At 40.2% G+C, this 17,769-nt stretch overlaps 2 protein-coding genes across 11 annotated transcripts in view; both read right to left on the reverse strand.

The window, feature by feature from the left end:
• Nucleotides 1-831: 831 nt before the first annotated feature.
• On the reverse strand, nt 832-9,818 carry LOC116673894 (ly6/PLAUR domain-containing protein 1). Of its 2 annotated transcripts, none has more exons than XM_032506242.1 (4): nt 9,535-9,818; nt 6,673-6,807; nt 3,480-3,746; nt 832-2,192 (listed from the first exon to the last, which is right to left on the reverse strand). In XM_032506242.1, the coding sequence occupies exons 1-3, from the start codon at nt 9,581-9,583 to the stop codon at nt 3,511-3,513; spliced, it is 420 nt and encodes a 139-aa protein (XP_032362133.1). In that variant the 5' UTR covers nt 9,584-9,818; the 3' UTR covers nt 832-2,192; nt 3,480-3,510. The 2 variants fall into 2 exon arrangements, with proteins under 2 accessions (XP_032362133.1, XP_032362132.1); XM_032506241.1 differs by having other exon boundaries at nt 3,485-3,746; nt 9,535-9,810.
• Nucleotides 9,819-10,892: 1,074 nt separating this feature from the next.
• LOC116673896 (nck-associated protein 5) overlaps nt 10,893-17,769 on the reverse strand; it is a 125,602-nt gene continuing 118,725 nt past the window's right edge. For all 9 annotated transcript variants that reach the window (XM_032506243.1, XM_032506247.1, XM_032506246.1 and 6 more), the window contains one exon: nt 10,893-12,981. In XM_032506243.1, the coding sequence (XP_032362134.1) occupies nt 12,670-12,981 (312 nt within the window). In that variant the 3' untranslated portion in view covers nt 10,893-12,669. The remainder of the gene's footprint in view (nt 12,982-17,769) is intronic.

Here is a 17,769-nt window from a genome sequence, read left to right on the forward strand (position 1 = left end):
ACTAAGCAGGATAAAATATTTAGCAAAGCCAAATTCATACTGATCAAAATCTGCGAGGGGCCAGATTTTGCGGGTCTTTAGTTTAACACATACAAAATGTATCTTTTTCTTTTCTTTCTTTTTTTCAAGGACAGGGTGTTGACATTGTAATATTCAATGTTTTGCCCCTGATCAACAGGGGAGCCCTATTCTTGAGACTATTTTGTAGACTTGACAGCTTTTTATAGTTCCCAGTAACTTACTAAAAATGAATTATTGTGTAGGTGGGTTTCTGGCCTAATTTGGTATTAATTACTCTTTAGGGAAAATGGACACAGTGTGGGAAATGTCCAATTAGTTACTTCTAATTAATTATAGCACAACCTGGAGAGTCTTTTCATAGCAAGTCAGAACATGTTGGAAAGATGTGATATCTGTTTCCAGGAAAGCGTGCAAACGCATATGGAGAGTAAAGCTTCCAATAATTGAATAACTAATGAATGTTTACTTGGGTGTAAATGTGGCAGTTCCTCTGGAAACCAACAACTGCCCGTAATGGACCATGGCAGACATGTTGACATGTCATAGTAGGTAAAGGACAGGTGTATTCAAAACCTTTAATGATGGCTGCATCCCACTTAGGAGAGGCCCTGGTGTTGGGCATGCTGACTCTCTGACATGGCTCAGTGGGACTGTTGATTCTTAAGGTTATCAGTTTCAGCGAAAGAAACTTTGATACGTCAAAATGTCTGCCGTGAAAAAGGTCCAACAGTTTGCTTTTCTGCAATCTCTTTAGAAATGACAGTAAAACAGATTGTGTGAGATTCAACTATAGCTGCTGGATAGGTTGGGTTTTCTGCAACATTTATTTACATCACAAATCAGCAGAATGCAGTGTTTCTCTTCACAGAAGACCAGTCATAAAACTGCCACGAAGAACACTGATCAGATGGTCCACATCCGTCTGAAACCTTCTTCTCCAGAACAGTCAAAGGATGCTCTGAAATGAAGTTAATACTGTCATGTGTGGCAATGAAGCACAGTCAGAGAATGCCTGAATTGTTGTTGTCTACTAACAGCGCATTCAACATATATAAATAATACTGTACAGCTTTAAAAAAAAATGAAAGGAAATAAAAATTAATTACTTGGAGGGAAATTTCAATTTTCAGAAAATGACCACCTGGACATGGAAATAAGATCCATAAAGTAAGTCAAATTTGTTCTCATTGGTGCAGATTATGAAATCCATTATTTGGACACACATTATTTGGATACATTGGCAACATGTAATAATAGCTATGATTTGGGCATATGTTTAATTCTTCTAAATAAATGCAAACTTAAAGGGAAATATTGCTGATATCATCCTGAAGCATATTTCCCAGTGAGAATGTATTTGTACTCCTAGCGTGTTCTTACTGCACTATGTCTCATTTCACAAAGGAATATATGGAATATTAATGTCTAATGAATACATTTAATCAGCTTCTAGTACGACGGAATCAACTTTTAAATCTTACAAGCAAGGATTAACAAGCAATAACTCCAATAGACTGTCCAGAACTATTTCAGCATCTTTCATATTCCAAGAAGTAAAATTTCAATCAATACTGTCCGGCAGTGAAAATATGTATACATATGATAATTAATATGCTGCACGATACCTCTTCAAATTCATATTTGCCTGAATCAAAGTGCCTTTGTCATCATGACTTATATGTAATATAAGAATAACAAGAATAAAAGTGTATTTTGGGGGTTTGTAATGTCAGTTGTGTCCAACGTCTGTGTATTCAGAGCAGCAACAACATTAACATTAAGAAAGAATACCCACAGCGCAGCTTCAACAGAGATATCATTTTCCACATCAACTTCTACCAGTACCTTTTACAGCGTGTAATAACCAGAAAATAACTCCAGAGCAGGTTCCTCACAAAAACGCTCCACTTGACAGAAAGCAAAGAAATTGAGCGATGCCTCGGTGGCAGACTGGATCCTTCTCTGGTAACAAGTGCAATAAATGATTCGGAAAGCTCCAAATGCTTCCACTTCTCCAGGTTGCCAGTGTCATCCTCAGTGTTTAACGTGTTATATCGATCAGATTCAATGTTTTTTTCTCGACGCTGAGGGGATAGAAAGCCAGGGTGGTGTCCAAATCTGCTCCTTCGGTGTGTCACAGCAGTGATCCCAGGGCCGGCTCCCAGGGCAATCTAGGACAGTGAAAATGGGAATAAATGATCATTGCATGCTGACAATTTCCTGGAATTTTGGGAAACATCCTTACTATACTCTCACAACTGTCTATTAAATATAAGGCTACAGCGAGCAGCCTGTTAGCCCTTATCTTATTATAACACCTACAGCAACAGCTAGTCTGGCTCTGTCTGAGGATACCAAAATCTACCTAAATCTACCTAACTCACTAAATAACATAGTATATCTTATTTGTTTAAAAAAGTATGATAATATAATAACTTACCATTCTATGGGAGTTAAATATAGGATTTCTTCCTATTCCTTGGTTGCCAGGCAATTGCACCCAGCCAAGACATATCGGATTAAAGAGTAATACAAAGTGTCAATTAGTGATTTTCAGGTAGAGCCAGGCTGCTGTTTCCCCATATTTAGTCTTTGTGCTAAGCTAAGCTAACCAACACTGACTGTAGCCATATATGTTAACAGACAGACATAATTTAATTACATTTTTTAATTTTAATCTGTTCATTGATCCCCTATGGGGAAATTACAATATACACTCTGTGTCCACACTTTGTTAGTTTCACAAACAGTCCTGAACTACACACACACACACACACACACACACACACACACACACACCCCACACACACAACACACCACACACACACACACAACACACAAACCCACACACACCACACCACCCACACAACACACCACACACACACACAACAGAGAGATGTCAGAGTGCGTGGGCTGCCAGCCGAACCAACAAATATATATATATTATAATATATATATATATATAAATAATAGTAATAGTAGTATCTCCCCATCAAACTCTCCACCAAAAAGTGATATAACGTATTTTGCATATTTTTGTCAAACCTACCCTTTAATTAATTAAAAAAAAAAAAACTTTAACAGCTATTTATTTCTGGATAGGTCTGAACTAAACACTTCTCCCGTCTATCATAAAAAAAACTCTTATTTTGTCCCTTCTCAACATTGTTGTTGCTTTATATCAACAGTTTTAAAGCTTTTTTGGAAGGTTTTTGTCACTTTATTTGACTTTTTTGATGCTTTTTCCAACGTTTTGGACGTTTTCTTCTGGGGTTTTGGACTTTTTTTGTAGTAGTTTTTGTCGCCTTTTCAACATTTGTTACGCTTTTCCCTTTTTCAGTGCTTATTTCAACATCCCAAATTTGACCCAAGGACAACATGAGGGTTAAATGAACCAAGAAAAGCAACAAAGTGAGGGTTCTTTTCTTTTCTTCGGTCCTGGACTAACGAAAACCAACCGTACGGTGGAGACGTGATGGGATCCCCGGTCTACGTCACAGGGAGGAGCGGCAGCAGCGGCAGGACGAAGGCCAGGGAGAGGAGAAGCGGCCGGTTGGACATTGCTGCTGAAGGGACGGGACGCTTCCTCCTGGGCCCATTGCAGAGCGGCGTGTTGCAGCAGGAGATGCAGACTGAGTTCAGCCTGCCGGTGCAGAACTGCTGGTAGCCAGAGGAGGCGATGAGGCAAGCCCCAGAGGAGGCACAGGACTTCCGATAATGGATTCCTGTGTGGAAAAAAACCCAAATTTGAAGTGTGTCCACGCTGAGAAAGCACCGTTATTGGCTGGTCATCCTTTCTTTCAGATGTTAAGCATGTTGCAAACAACAGATTAATTTCCCCTGCTGTGATTGGATGGCTTAGATTGAAGAAGTAACGTATAACACACTTGTGTTTTGCAATGCTGCAGCATTTTATTGCACTACAGGGCTATGGAGCGATTGACTTCCTGTCTGCTCTCATTAAGTCATGTTTGTCAGCGTGTGGTAGCCTATATGTTACGACACTGTGTATGCTTGTATGAAGAAGAAAAACTAATATACTGTAGTGTCCTAACTTTCTTTTATTGCACTCCGGAGCCACTGACTCCATTATCAAGTGTTGTTTCTCCATCTAATATATATTGGTACATATTGTTTCTATCACAGGCTGTGTCAGGTAATTTATCATTCAGGTGGCATTTCTATTGAAATTAAATTTTCCCGTTAGACAAGAAAAACATTTTATTAGATCAAATTCACACACATTCAATCTCTGTTGGCAGGATGGTCCATTATCTGGCAATGTTATTTATTGATGAAGGAGGATAACTATGTAACTTGTGTTTGTCATACACATGTTTCTACCGGAAGTATCAGCGATCAGCTACCATGTGTGAAAAGCAGGTCTGTAGCATTGAAGATTTATGACTCAAGGACATCACACAAAGCTATGATTGCAGCCACTGAACCTGAAATCTTCAAATTACAAGATAGTGTGTCTAAGTACGAAGCCAGCTGTCTTATACCCCTCACATCACATGGGCTATGTAAAGTGTTCACCTTAAACAAAACCCTTGACCTCAAGCTCTTGCTAAACATGCACATGTTCTGAACAAAGATTAGATGTAACATCTATGACCTAACATCCAGCGAGGCCAAGATAAAAAGCATGTACCTCAAATTCTGAAACCATAAAGAAATTCTTGGTTTCAGATTGAGGTGAACAAAAAAAGCTTCTCTTTTCTAACCTTTTAGAAAATGAGATTTTTTTTCATCAGAAATGAGGACTTGCCCTGGCTGTAGCTAACTGGCTTATTAACTCAGTTCTGGGAGTTTGTTTAAAATGCTTCACACGTTCATATTTTTAAACAATATTGTTCCTTTTAACGCTTTTTAAAAGAGAAAAAGGCATTTTGGATGAGAACTAACTGATGTAAGGTTATATTTGGTAACACAACAGGAATCTGGTACCGTCTGTCATTGCAGCCGCAGACTGACTGCGATGTAGTTTAGCGTCACTTTTCTACTATAAAATAATCACCAATAAAGGATTCTAAACCAAAATCTACACAACGGGACATGTTCCAGAAGCAATGTTATTAAAAATTGGGGAGAAATGAACAACAACGGCAACCTAGATTACAGGTTTCCCTGAGAGTATAGCATATGTAAACCCTGCACCTGCTCAACAGGGTTGAAGTGTTGCGACCTGCGCAGTAGTCTGTAGTGTATCTGTGGTGTAGTAGTGATGCTTGTGTTGATGTTGACACATGTACCTGGTTGGATCTAGCATCTATTTGTTTTAAGCAGATAAACACAGTTTACTCCATTCCTTATACTTTTGCTCTTTTGCTTCTGGTTTTGGAAAGGCTAAAAAAACAAAATTCCCATTAAAGTTAAGTCTGCACCCTGCAGGCGGAACCAATTTTATTTTCTGTAACACTGTGCAAAACTAATCTAATGTGTTGTTTGCAGCCAAAGGAAAGTCTTTGACGAATGAGCCGAATAAAGTGGTCCGGTGAGATAGTGTTCACTGGGGTTTTGGAGCAACACCACGGAGATGTCTCTTATTGAGCAAAAACAATTGAAGATGTAGAATGGGTCATGGAAAAACTAATGCGTTACACTTTCAGATGCTTTGTCTGCAAGACTGTGCTTTCTCTACACAGTCCATCCCCGCTCATGAATCAATGCTTCTCTCTCCATCTTTGAAGCTGAGCAAAGAAACAGAATAACAGATACCAATGCCTATTACACTGAAAACCAAAAGAGGAATTTGCTGTAACCTGCTCGGCCTCTTCTACTGGGTCAGCAAGCCACACATATGAGGACTTAAAAGTGTTTGGAGGAAAGCAAAATGGATGGCTGGGTATCCTTGATGAGTATTTTCTCTCATTTTAAAATGCCAACAGGTGCAAACATCACGGCTGACTTCATTCGCGGTTTACGTAGGTTGCATTTGCATGACTAGACTAAATGTCACATTATAACAAAAAATCTGTTTCTACAAGCGATATCTTTTTTGACCTGCGGATTTCCAGACAACCTTGTTTATGACTGTCTCGGCTCATCCCAGTAGAGACTTCAGAATTTATGTTAATTGCCTGCTCTGTTGTACATGAAGAAAATTGCAAGTGCTTAGCGACTTAATAATGTAGCCTACCCTATCTGAATGGCAAAGAAATAAAACGTAATGCTCAGAGGGCGTATAGCTTCCAAGGGCTGGGTGCTGCAGATACATGGGAAGCTGTGATATTTTTTACTTTTGGCTGGCCTAGCTTGTGTCTTACATCCTAAACAATCAATTTTATTTTTGGGATTATTTTTGGGCAATTTAACGCCTTCATTTGGACAGAACAGCTCAGACCTGAAAGGGGAGAGAGAGGGGGAATGAAATGCAGCAAAGGACAGCAGATCGGAGCCAAACCCGCGGCCACTGCGTCGAGGAGTAAACCTCAGTACATGGGCGCCCGCTCCACCAGGGCGAGCTAACCAGGGGCCCTCAATAATCAATCTTAAGCAACTCTGTCCTTCAAAGAATAAGAAAACCAAGACAGCCTACCTCCACCAAAGGATGCATAATGCTCCAAATGAGTATTTTAATAACAGAAAATACCTCAATCCACATCAGTCCCGAGCATTTATACAGATGCACTGTAAACTGGGTCTTACCATCGGGTTTGACCAGTACCTCCTTCTGGCACATGTCCTGTACATTGACGGTGCAGTTGACGATGTACTCCGGCGTGGAGCAGTCATTGTGCTTCATCTCCTCACACTGGTAGCACTGGATCTGAAGGGCATCTCCTGCAGCACGCAGCAGGAACAGGAGTGCAAAAAGATCCGATCATTAGTGCTATTGCAGACATAAATCCGGAAGATTCCTTTTTTTTCCTATGGATGAATATCATACATAAATAGCATACATTAATAGCCAATCACTTCTTCACAACTTAAAATAATTTGGCTTCAGCTACATCTGTTTTTTGTCAAATGCAGAATATAATTTCGGAACATTTTGGAAAATAGCCATAGAATTTGAAGCATACATGTTATATGTGAACAATGTACAGCTGACAGGCTGACCTATATACTTGTACATCGTAGGTACAGTGAGTCAGCAGACGGTAAACGTAGCTTAGCACAAAGACTGGAAAAAGCCAACTAATGTGCTGGAAGGTGGATTTTGTTACCTTTGGACAGAGGCAGGCTAGCTGTTTCTCCTGTTTCCAGCCTTTGTGCTAAGCTAAGCAAAGCTAAGCTAACCCGCCTGCTGGCTTACTGCACACTAAGTGGTAACTGTCTCTTCATCTAACTCTCAGCAAGAAAGCAAATAGTAGGCTATTTCCCAACTAGTTCAATGTCACCTATTTCCTGTTTTCCATGATTTCCTTTCGTGACAGCATACATTATGTTTGTCCTTTCAGAGTGTATTATATGTCATATTGTCATGCCATACATTTTGTGAATCCAATCTGTAGGCAATCGCTGTGTTCCTAAATCAAGCAGAGGCCTTTGTGCGAGAGGCTTTGATGGCGTTACACCTCCAAACAAGACGAATGGCACTCCATGAGAGTGCCATGTCATCTTCTCAATCTCCCCTACGCCCGTTATCAGAAGGACAGTGCCGAGGTTTTGTGACTTTACCAAGCACATGATTAAATCCTTCGCCAAGTCTAATTGTGTTTTTTCAGCCCTTTTTATTGGCTGTCTCATGAGTGTCAACAGAGAGGTTCTAGATTCACACATTGAAGTGAGAAAAACTGTAAAGAACGAAAATGGCACATCAGCAAAGCAGAATTTTTACTTTAACTTCCCTTTTAACCCATGGACTTTTATAGGTGATAAAGCTCCATTTACAATACAAACCAGCAGTAAGGGACTTGATGCACTCTGCCAGTGTAGAGATTGCCCGCATGAATTCCCATCCCCTGAGGTAGTAAAAATCTGAGTGTATGACTGCTGCAGCGTCTTCACATGAACCTAATATACTGCACTCCTCGTAGCTATTGCACATTTTATCAGATGCTTTTAAAGCTGCCTGGATGGGCTTTTCTTATGCCTGAAACCTCCTCATTCATCTGACTGTAGCCGTTATATTCGGTCCTGCAGAAACATCTGCAGAAATCAAACTTTGGAACCTAAAATGGAGAAGGTGTGTCTTGTCTTTTGTGAAGACAATATGCATGCCGTGCAACACTCCTCTGAAATATGCATGACATATTTTCACAACTCATTACATCATACAGTAGGTAATGGTGAGGTTTATCCATTTCATTGAACCTCTGAATATTTTTCAGAGCTGAGAATGAGTTTTATTACATCAGTCCGTGTTAATTGGCACACTGGCATGTTATATACAGCTGCTATAGGGTCAATTAGTATTTCTAAAAGATATTGGCATCTTATGTTAGCATTCCGTTACAACTTAAAGCTCTTTCTTTCCTAAATGTACCACACAGTATTTGAGTCCCCACCGACTTATATTAGTAGCCTAATCATTGAAATGGCTCCAAACATTAATCTCAACTGACAGCCGCATCAAACGCATCTGATAAAAAGGTCCACATATAACATCACAACCCCAGCATAATTACTTTAAACAAAGCAAATGTCTGAAAGCTCCATCCATCACCTGGGAGGAGATTATGAAAACAAAAAAACTTGTTTAGGGGGGGAATATATGTCATACTCAGGCAGAAAACAGAGGATGACATGAAAATAAACAAAATCATTACACCTTCTGTATTCAGAATGTGCAAAACCAATATGTTCTGATTGCAATCCTGTTAACTGAAATCACTTTAGGCTCTCCGCGATAACAATATAATATGATCAAAATCAGACACAGGTGTCGGAACACCCCTGGAAATAAGAAATGGCACAAAAAGGCAATATCTACATATTCTTTTCCAATAGGCTACTTATACTGACAAGAAGAAGACCCCTCAGTAAAAAAATACATCACCTAGAGTAGAGAAACCAGGTCATAATCAGGTTTAAGGGTGTTATTAGACTGAGTCTGTGTTTCTACATGTTTCCCTCTGTGCCAAAACAGCGCAGAGGAGTCCAGCAGAGCACTGCTTCTTCAGCGCGCAACACCAGCACCAAAAACGCAACATTACTGTCCTTTATTTATGTTCCTTAAGTTTCCACCAAAAGTATATAAAGTCAGCCACTACATGTTTGTATTGTATTCAGATCTGGACGCCCGATTTTACGCACAGACTTTACATACTTTACGCAAAGGAAATTATTTACCAAAAGGCAATAGTTCTGTTTTCTAAATTGAATTGGCTTAAAAATGGGAACAGTATATCCTGAATGGATGCAAAAAACTATCACTAATGTTTTGCACTATTGGCATTTACCTTCTGTTGCGCAAGGATCTAGATAGAAAGGAAGGAAGGACGTTAGCACACATTACACATATTACATTGTTTTTGTTGCATACAAGCTGGACACATGCGCTCCACACTGCGCCTCCACACGCTGACTGAAACGGGGCCGCTGTATCTCCAACTTGCGACCTACCTGCGTCGAGAAGGACTCCACATAAAGTCGCAAAAACGAGAAGACGCATTCTCTCCGAAATGACTCTCGGAGGGGAAACATCAGATCAAATGAACTTGTTTAGGTGGAGGCATGGAGGACGCACCGCCCAGACAAGGATCCGCTCATGCTCTCGCGTGGCTGGTTTGGCTGAGGTGAGAGCAAAAGCTCCGCAAAGTGTGAGGAGTCTCTTCTTCTGTCGAGCCCAACTGGAGACAGATCCACAGCGCACAAATCATAAAGCGCACCACGTGACGGGAGCTCGCAGTTGTCTTTTTCACTTCTCACTCGGTTTGTCTTCATGCGCAGATGACGGATTATAGGTTGGTATTTTTCTAGTTTTATGACATTTGAATGATATTTCTGTGCTGAAAAGTTCAGTGAATTTCTATTAACATGAGATATTCCTTTCAATATCCTCTTATATTAGATCTTCCCTGTAACATGTAGGCTACAGGTTATATTAGGACTTCAGTGTGCCAATAGCAACAGAGGGACCTTTAAAATGATCCCTAATTCTTCAAAGACTTTGGTTTGATTCTACTTTTCACTGACAAATGATACAAAATAATTAATCACATAATGCCAGTTTTTCATTAGTTTTGTATTTCTAACATATACGGTAGGCCCTGTTTTATAATGATATATAATGTTGTTGCTCAAGTATTTATTTAGATTTTCCATTTAATTACTCCTATATTTTTATCGTATTCCAATGATGGTCAATGACTTTAATAAGTGCCATTTAGTGTCATTTTATTAACTTTTCTCCTCCTTTGGGTTATCTAATTCTACTGCTGTTTGAATGTGTTTTTATGATCATTTATGATGATTTTTATGATTTACAACATATTGAGCCTATTACTGTATGGAGAGGCAAACAGAGAAATAAATCATCTAAGCGTGCGTAAACTAATTGCGTTTATCTATACGCACATAATTACCCATCAAGGGACTAATGGTTGTGAATCCCTCCGCGGTGTTGGAGCGACCTATCGCCGGCTCTGAGCTCCAACTCCTGCTGCCAGACTGGGAGTGGGAGCGGTGATTACACGCGATGCCCTTGGGGTGAAAGATTTCGGGTTTCCTCTAAAACCTTTATTTCCACAAAGAAAGAATACATGAATCACCTGGTGACGCACGTGAACACACACGCACGCACACACACAAACACACACACAAACACACACACTCACACTCACACAAACACAGTGCTGTAGGTCCATCTCATTATACTACTCATTATACTAGCTTGGCACATTTTAGACACACACACACACACACATTTAGAGAGACACACACAAACACACACACACAAATACACACAAACACCTTGCAGCTCAGTTGGAAATAGGAAATAGTATCTCATATTTATTTAGGAAATAGTTACTTACATAAAATATAGCATTAAAGTCTGGTGTAACAGACAAAATTGCACACAGTAATAATAATAATAATAATAATAATAATAATAACATTAATAATAATTACCAAAGTAACACTGCTGGTAACCATTTCTCTTTACAAAGGAACCAGGAACATTTAAGGTGAAAGGTGAAGCATGATAATCACACTACAGTCTGACAGTACAAAATGTGGGTATAAATACTGGACATCTAGAAAAATACACAAGTCCTATTCAGACTCTCTTCATACAATATTAACAGTTTCATAGAAAAATTGAAACACGCAGTCGGCTCTGTTGATTAGCACCAGCTGGTCAAATTCCAGGTAGAAATTTATCATAACGTCACCTAAAAGTTCAAATATGTCTTTAAAATAAAGTGATAAAATATTTTAGTATTACCTCTTATTGATCAAAATAAAGATTTTGCTTTAAACAAGAACCCCTAAAGAATTCCATCAGAAAACAAGACATTTTCAAACAGTAGACTAAAACCTCGGTTGAATGATTGGCAAACAATTTACATATTTTTTTCTCTCATTTGCATATATCAATCAGCAATGCCCGTTCTGATATTAACTTATAGCGATTTTATATACAACATAATATACAACCATGAATGGAAAACTGAGGTGTGGAGAGTTCGGGTACGCTACAAGAGACTATAAACTAGTTGTTTGGATTCTGGAGTTTAGCGTGAGGAAATAAAAAAAAAAGATTACCAAGTTTTTTGTGTTGGTTGACATTTTCCTGATGGCTGCAGTCTAAATAAGTAAGTCCAGTATGTTCCCTGAGCTACTGAAACGTTGGTCGTTTGCTGTATCTGTGTACCTGTCAGACACTGAGAAATCATCTTTTTAGTTAATATACCACGTGGAAACATAAGATGCTTGGCTTTAGTTGACATCATTAGACAATATGCTGCTAGAAATGAGTATTGATTGCTGAATGGTGATCGTGTTCATGTCATTTGAAGAACATTTTGCACAATTGTCTGTTTTCTTTGCCGTTATCCGCTGCAACGGCTCAAAATAACACAAATATGAGATAGGCAACTAGGCAACGTATTTAGCAGCAAAACATAAAATCTTTTTTCTATCAAACAGGAATGCAATCAAAGCAACAATTTTGTTGCATTTGTACGCCCGTGTTGCCTATCAGCGTTGCCCCAAGAAACCGCCTTGCGTATGTATCACTGCTTGAATAATCGTTCACTTTACACAAACTTTGTACAGTATTTGTTACAGTGCAATGATAAGAAGTTCCCCAGCATGGGGAGAAAAAAATGCAATGAAACAACGTTGGGTATTGCTGTCCAGTCCACCACACCCAGAGTCAAACTATCAAAAGTCCATGGTTTGGTGTTTGGGTTTAGGTTTCATCCTCGTATCCTCAAGTGCTTTGTGTTGTATGTAGAGAGGACGGGGCTCCGTATGTTGTGGCGGGGCAGGAGTCCAGATCCAAAGGGACCAATTGCAGAACAAACCAAGTCCGATTAAAGTTTTTGTTTTACTTTTTGAGTTACGGCAAATACCAATGCTTAGGGTTTCCAAAAGCTTAGATGAGAATCTATCTGAAAATCCACTCAGAAGATAACTCAAAAAAGGAAACAAAAGTGGCAAAGCTTGACACAAGATTTTAGAGGACTGGTCTGAAAACCAGGTTTGAGACTGGACTCTAGCGCTACAGCCCTGCCTTCTTACTTGTTGCCCCTACACTTCGTTGGAGCCCTGACTGGTGCAGGAGGAGAAGCTGTCGTACAGCGAGTCGCTGAGGGAGCCCACAGGATCCGCCCCAGGCTTGCTAGAGAAACTGGAGGAGGAGGGCTCGTCCGCCTTGCAGCAGTCCTCCCTGCTCTTTCCTGCGTCGGCGTGGCAGTCTACTCTGCGGCTGCCTAAGCTGGTGTCTGGGTACAGGCTGCTGCTGCTGGAGCTGCTGTGGTTCAGGTTGTTCAGGGACTCCAAAGAGAAGTCGAGAGAGTCGGGCTGGGCACTGACGGGCGTCTTCTCCATGGGAATCTCCTTCTGCACAGCAAAAAAGGAACATAGATCAATAGAGGGCTCCAAATATGATAATTAATGTAAAGAAGTATAATTTGCTGCATCTTGAATTGTTAGACTTGGGCAAGTCACCGAACCCCAAATTGTGTGTTAATTTGTGTGAATGGCAGCCTTGGCCACAGTGTTTGAATGTGTGTAAATGGTGAATTGTTCCAGTACACTGTAGAAGGGTTTTAGGCAGAAAAGCGCTATATAAATATAAACGTATGCGACACTGTTTATAGATCCCAATCTCAAATTCATGTGCACTTACTTCTGTTGCTTTGACATACACACAATGAACTCAGAGGACAAAAGTAAGTCTAACATTGCATCATGTAACTTTTCTTGTTTGCAGTGTTGTTCTGCAGAGCAATAAGACTGCTTGAGAGCATCACAGCAATCTATATTGAGATTTTAATCACGCTCAAGGACCAAATGTATGTCTTGGGGGTTTGGCAGGGGTGCATCTCTGAGCGTTTGGGCTCACCCACTCTCCTTGTTATATTAATATTGTCACATGATGTTTAATTTCTTTTGCACAGCCTGTGGCATTCTGCTTGATGAATTGGCGCATGTATGACACCCCAATTCGTATGCCATTATTGGGGTGTTATAAGACGCATACTTGTTTTTTAGCGTGTATATCAACGCCGTTTGGGCTCCATTGACTAACATTACCTTGCAATTGCGTGTTAATTTACGCTGTAGCGAATAGTATGAAAGGGCGAAAATCTGCATAGGGATGTTGGTGGGCATGTTGGATTAGAATAGTCTGGAATATGTTACTCAGGAGAAATGGAGCGTGTAAAGCAGCTATCTGTTAGCACTGCTTTAATTAGCAGGAACGGTTTCATCCTGAATGTGCTCATGATTAGAGTGACTACATGTGCTCAAAGTTGTGACAGTTGAGAGGGTATTAGAATTGAAGAGTGTTATCTTCGCGGGCCTTATCACTAGGCCTGTCTTGTTGGCTTTTCAAGGGCACACGCCATTTGGCAACTTGGCAGCGATTAGACTCAACAACAAAAGTGCAACCATCTGCTTCTATGGTACTTGTGACATGACTATGCCACATCATTGCTACTGACCCTTGCTACAGATGAGAACAAAACAAAACCCAAATAGCTAAAAATACTCAGTTGTTTATATCATATTTAAGTATTCTACGTGATTTCTACTGTATGTCTCAAAAGGCACTTTCGGGAGCTGATTACTGCAGCAATCAGCTACAGAACCTCAGAAGCTCTAAACTAAATTCTCTGGGTAGCTGTATTGTGCTTTAGCACTTCCAGCCTGGGAGAGCAGTTATCTACAAAGGTATTTTTGCAGAGGTAAGTACACAGAGTAATAGCTGGAAGGTCCAGGACACCTCTAGGGACGCTCCAAACCTGGACCATTCAGAATTTTGCTCCAAGGTGTAGCTCCCATCAGACCTGAATCCAAAACTACTCCTCACATAGGGTAAGCATGACCAGTGTAGACAGTGTTGCCAATAGTTCAAGAGATACAACTGGAGGAAACTAAGAAGACATTTAAAAAATGGCACAACTTTTGGAAGAGAGGCTAGGCAAGTTGTTCAGAGATTTAAAACATCTAAATGATGTTACTTCGCCCTGGCACAGGGACAAACAATTACTGCAAAACAGCTGGGAGGAGATGGGATGGGAATTAAATGTGAGTTGGGTGGTATCGAATGAACAATCTGCAGAAACTCAAACTTTAAGCTGCCTTCTCATGGATATATTGTTTAACTATAATGCCAAAAGACACATGGAAACATGAGCTTTGATGGTTAGATTGTTTCAAATAGATGCATTTATTTTTTATATATTTCGTACATTGAGTGAGCATAAATGAGCTTTTAGTGTCTTCTTCCAGGGAAAGTTGACAGTGTCAGTGGGCTCCATAGATAAGCTGCAGCCACCTTCCCATGGTTATTAAATAGTATTTATAAAATGAAATAAAAAATAAACACCCTCGTATACAGTTTTCTCAGTCTGGCTTGGTTCATTTCTAGAAATTGGGCTGAGATCTACTATTCCCTAACCTGCTACCTTCCTGCAGTTTCCATAATGCTTCCTGACGAGTTTGTGTTTGCATTCCGCTGTATGTTCGGTGACATGTGTAGGTGGAGAGAGTCCAAACAATACTAATTGTTGTTTTCAGTCCTGTTCCTCACGGGCCTGAAGCCTTGTTGGTTGCCTCTCCTACCAGCTAGTTAATTGCATTCACCTGCCAACCCAGGTGTGAACTCTTCTGTGAGTGGGGGGCTGGAATGGAGCGCTCAGAGCCCAGGGGCCCAAGTATGAGAACAAGAGGAAGAAAAATATGAAGGTAAATATGTGAGAGTGCGTAGATGCGATGTGAACACTTGTATAATATGATTTGAGAGCTTGTAGAAAAAATTCTGTACATGTATTTTTTATTTTTTTTCTCACTTCAGTCACTTTACCAGTACAACTACAACTCAGTGATTACAACCTCTCGAATCGGTTACTGCAGTGTGCTCCCTCGCATCACACAGCGGCGAGTCTGCGCTCTCCACTTTTGCAACACTTCTTGCGATACATTTGGTGCAAAACTAATTTGTACCTGTGGACTTAGTGTGTGGAGCTCTGAGCCGACAAGACGGGGGGGGAAAGCAGGGTTTCTATCGCCAGATGAGAGACAACTCTGTCCGGCTTATTTTTGTAGCATGGAAGCTAGCGTTAGCTAACAAATAGCCAGCCCGCTTCTAAATACTGTAAATACCTTTTAGCTATCTCAACACTTTAACAGTCCAACTGAAACACTGCTCCAGGTCCTGCATCAGTGGGGCTTGGCCAGCGTGGAAACATCGCTAGAAAGCTCCGCTACCGACCTCAACCTGATCTGATCTCCAGCGGGACACGGAGAGCCCCAGACCTGGTAGCAGCGGCACAACCTCCCTGGAGCCCACCGCCAGTGTTGGTGGAATAGCACGCTAGCGTTAGCGAACTGTGGGAATATTTGTTTGAGGTTGGGCAAATTATTATCAAAATAAGGAGTGATTTATATAAATGTGTATACAAAAATTCTAGTTTTCATTATTTACATTCTCTGTAAAACTTTAGACAAACTCCAAAGTGAACCCGTTAAATCAACCTAGTGCTCTGCTGTGGTGTATTTTGATGAAAAATCAACATTCCACCCGAAAATCAGACTAAACCCCATTAGTGAATCGGATGTGACCTTTTTTTCAGAATGCACGGTCACAATAAGTCTGTCAAGAAGACAGAATCAAAAGAAATGTTGAAAGAAAATGTGCCCAAATGTGCCATGATATAAAATGTTGAGTAGATTTTTGAAGGTGCCGAGGTTGAGTTCAAATTAAGCACAGGTGTTGAATGCAGATAAGACTTGTTGAATTTTACTTCCCACACCCACACACTGCTTTTCATGAGACTATTTTTACATTATTGTCGGCTAGGAAAAGATGTCGTTTCATGGCCTCGGGAAAGGAAAGAGTGCATGACGTGATGGGGATCAGTGATTAGCAGAGCTGCATGACAGTGAAGAACAGTTTTCAGGTCCTGACTCTCTCAACTAACATCCCCCCCCCCCTTTCTATATCTCGTTTTGGTCCGAAACAAGAAGAAAGAAAGGTAATGGCTGTCCCGCCAATCGCTGATTGGATTGGATTTCGGAGGAACACAATTACCAACGGATCGAACCTTCCCGGTCTCTGTACCACCTGAGGCTTCAGACAAAATGATGGCTGCACACATAACTGAGGCTGCAGGCAGACGTCTCAGCGAGAGCTTCCCACTTGAAAACACGAGGGCCGAATCAGCAATTGGTTCTGCATCGCATGTCAGTAATAGGATGTCTAAACTCAAATTCAGTAGACCTAGTCGCTACAAAAGCTTACTGAAAGGCTCTTTTATTGTGACTTGAACAAGATATATTTTGCATGTGCTTTAAAGTTAAAATCCTTCAGATTTTTAAATGAAATCAAATTCCACTTTTTGGTACTATTTAAGGTTAAGCATTTGTTTCTGCCATTCCTTGTACTTACTGTACATTAATTAATTATCTCTCTGTTTTAGTAGTTTTGATCGTAAGTGGCGGAGTCCGCCATTCCCACACTGAATTCAGATTACACAGGCAATTCTCAGGACATTAGGAATGTACATAATCCATCACAAGTTTTTTTTTTAAATTGATATCATCCTCAGCCACCGCTGAACAGAATATTTACTACTGCTGCTAATTCACGTTAAGCGTCCAACCGGCGAAACACAGAGTGGCTTTTGTTGAGAAGCAGACACAGGAAACCTGCACTGATGTAAGTGCTGAGCGGGATTGTTCTTCAAATATATGCCTACTAAGACAAAAATAATTTTTTGACATTTTGTCATCAGTGGATGGGATTTTTACAAGATAGTAATAAAACACATCCATGTGATGATAGCAAGATGTCTTTGTCTACTTGAGGCAACACAGCCAAAGTTTGGTTTGACACTTTCAAGTTAGAAGTAAAGGAAGGTAAATGGAAAACTCACATTCTGGCTATTGATTGCTATTCCTAGAATTTTGACAGAGTTATACAATCTGAATCCAAACACTGTGTCCATTATATTGTGTATTCCAAGACTGATTCCGATTAATATTACAATGGAGACGATGGTGAATAACCAAATTAAAGATGTTGATTGTCTCAGAATATGTGTCAGCTTCGCCACAATCATTGTGCAAATAATTTGATGGTGGGATTCCATTTCTGGCTCTGCCTGACTCCTGAATTATCCT

This window comes from Etheostoma spectabile, chromosome 24 (assembly GCF_008692095.1).
Source record: "Etheostoma spectabile isolate EspeVRDwgs_2016 chromosome 24, UIUC_Espe_1.0, whole genome shotgun sequence".
NCBI classification, from domain to species: domain Eukaryota; kingdom Metazoa; phylum Chordata; class Actinopteri; order Perciformes; family Percidae; genus Etheostoma; species Etheostoma spectabile.

Coding starts and splice junctions, on each gene's coding strand:
- LOC116673894 (XM_032506242.1), bottom strand. CDS start 9,583: ATGCGTCTTCTCGTTTTTGCGACTTTATGTGGAGTCCTTCTCGACGCA. Junction 6,808..9,534: donor TGGAGTCCTTCTCGACGCAG/GTAGGTCGCAAG, acceptor TGCGTGCTGCAG/GAGATGCCCTTCAGATCCAG. Junction 3,747..6,672: donor GGTACTGGTCAAACCCGATG/GTAAGACCCAGT, acceptor TTTTCCACACAG/GAATCCATTATCGGAAGTCC.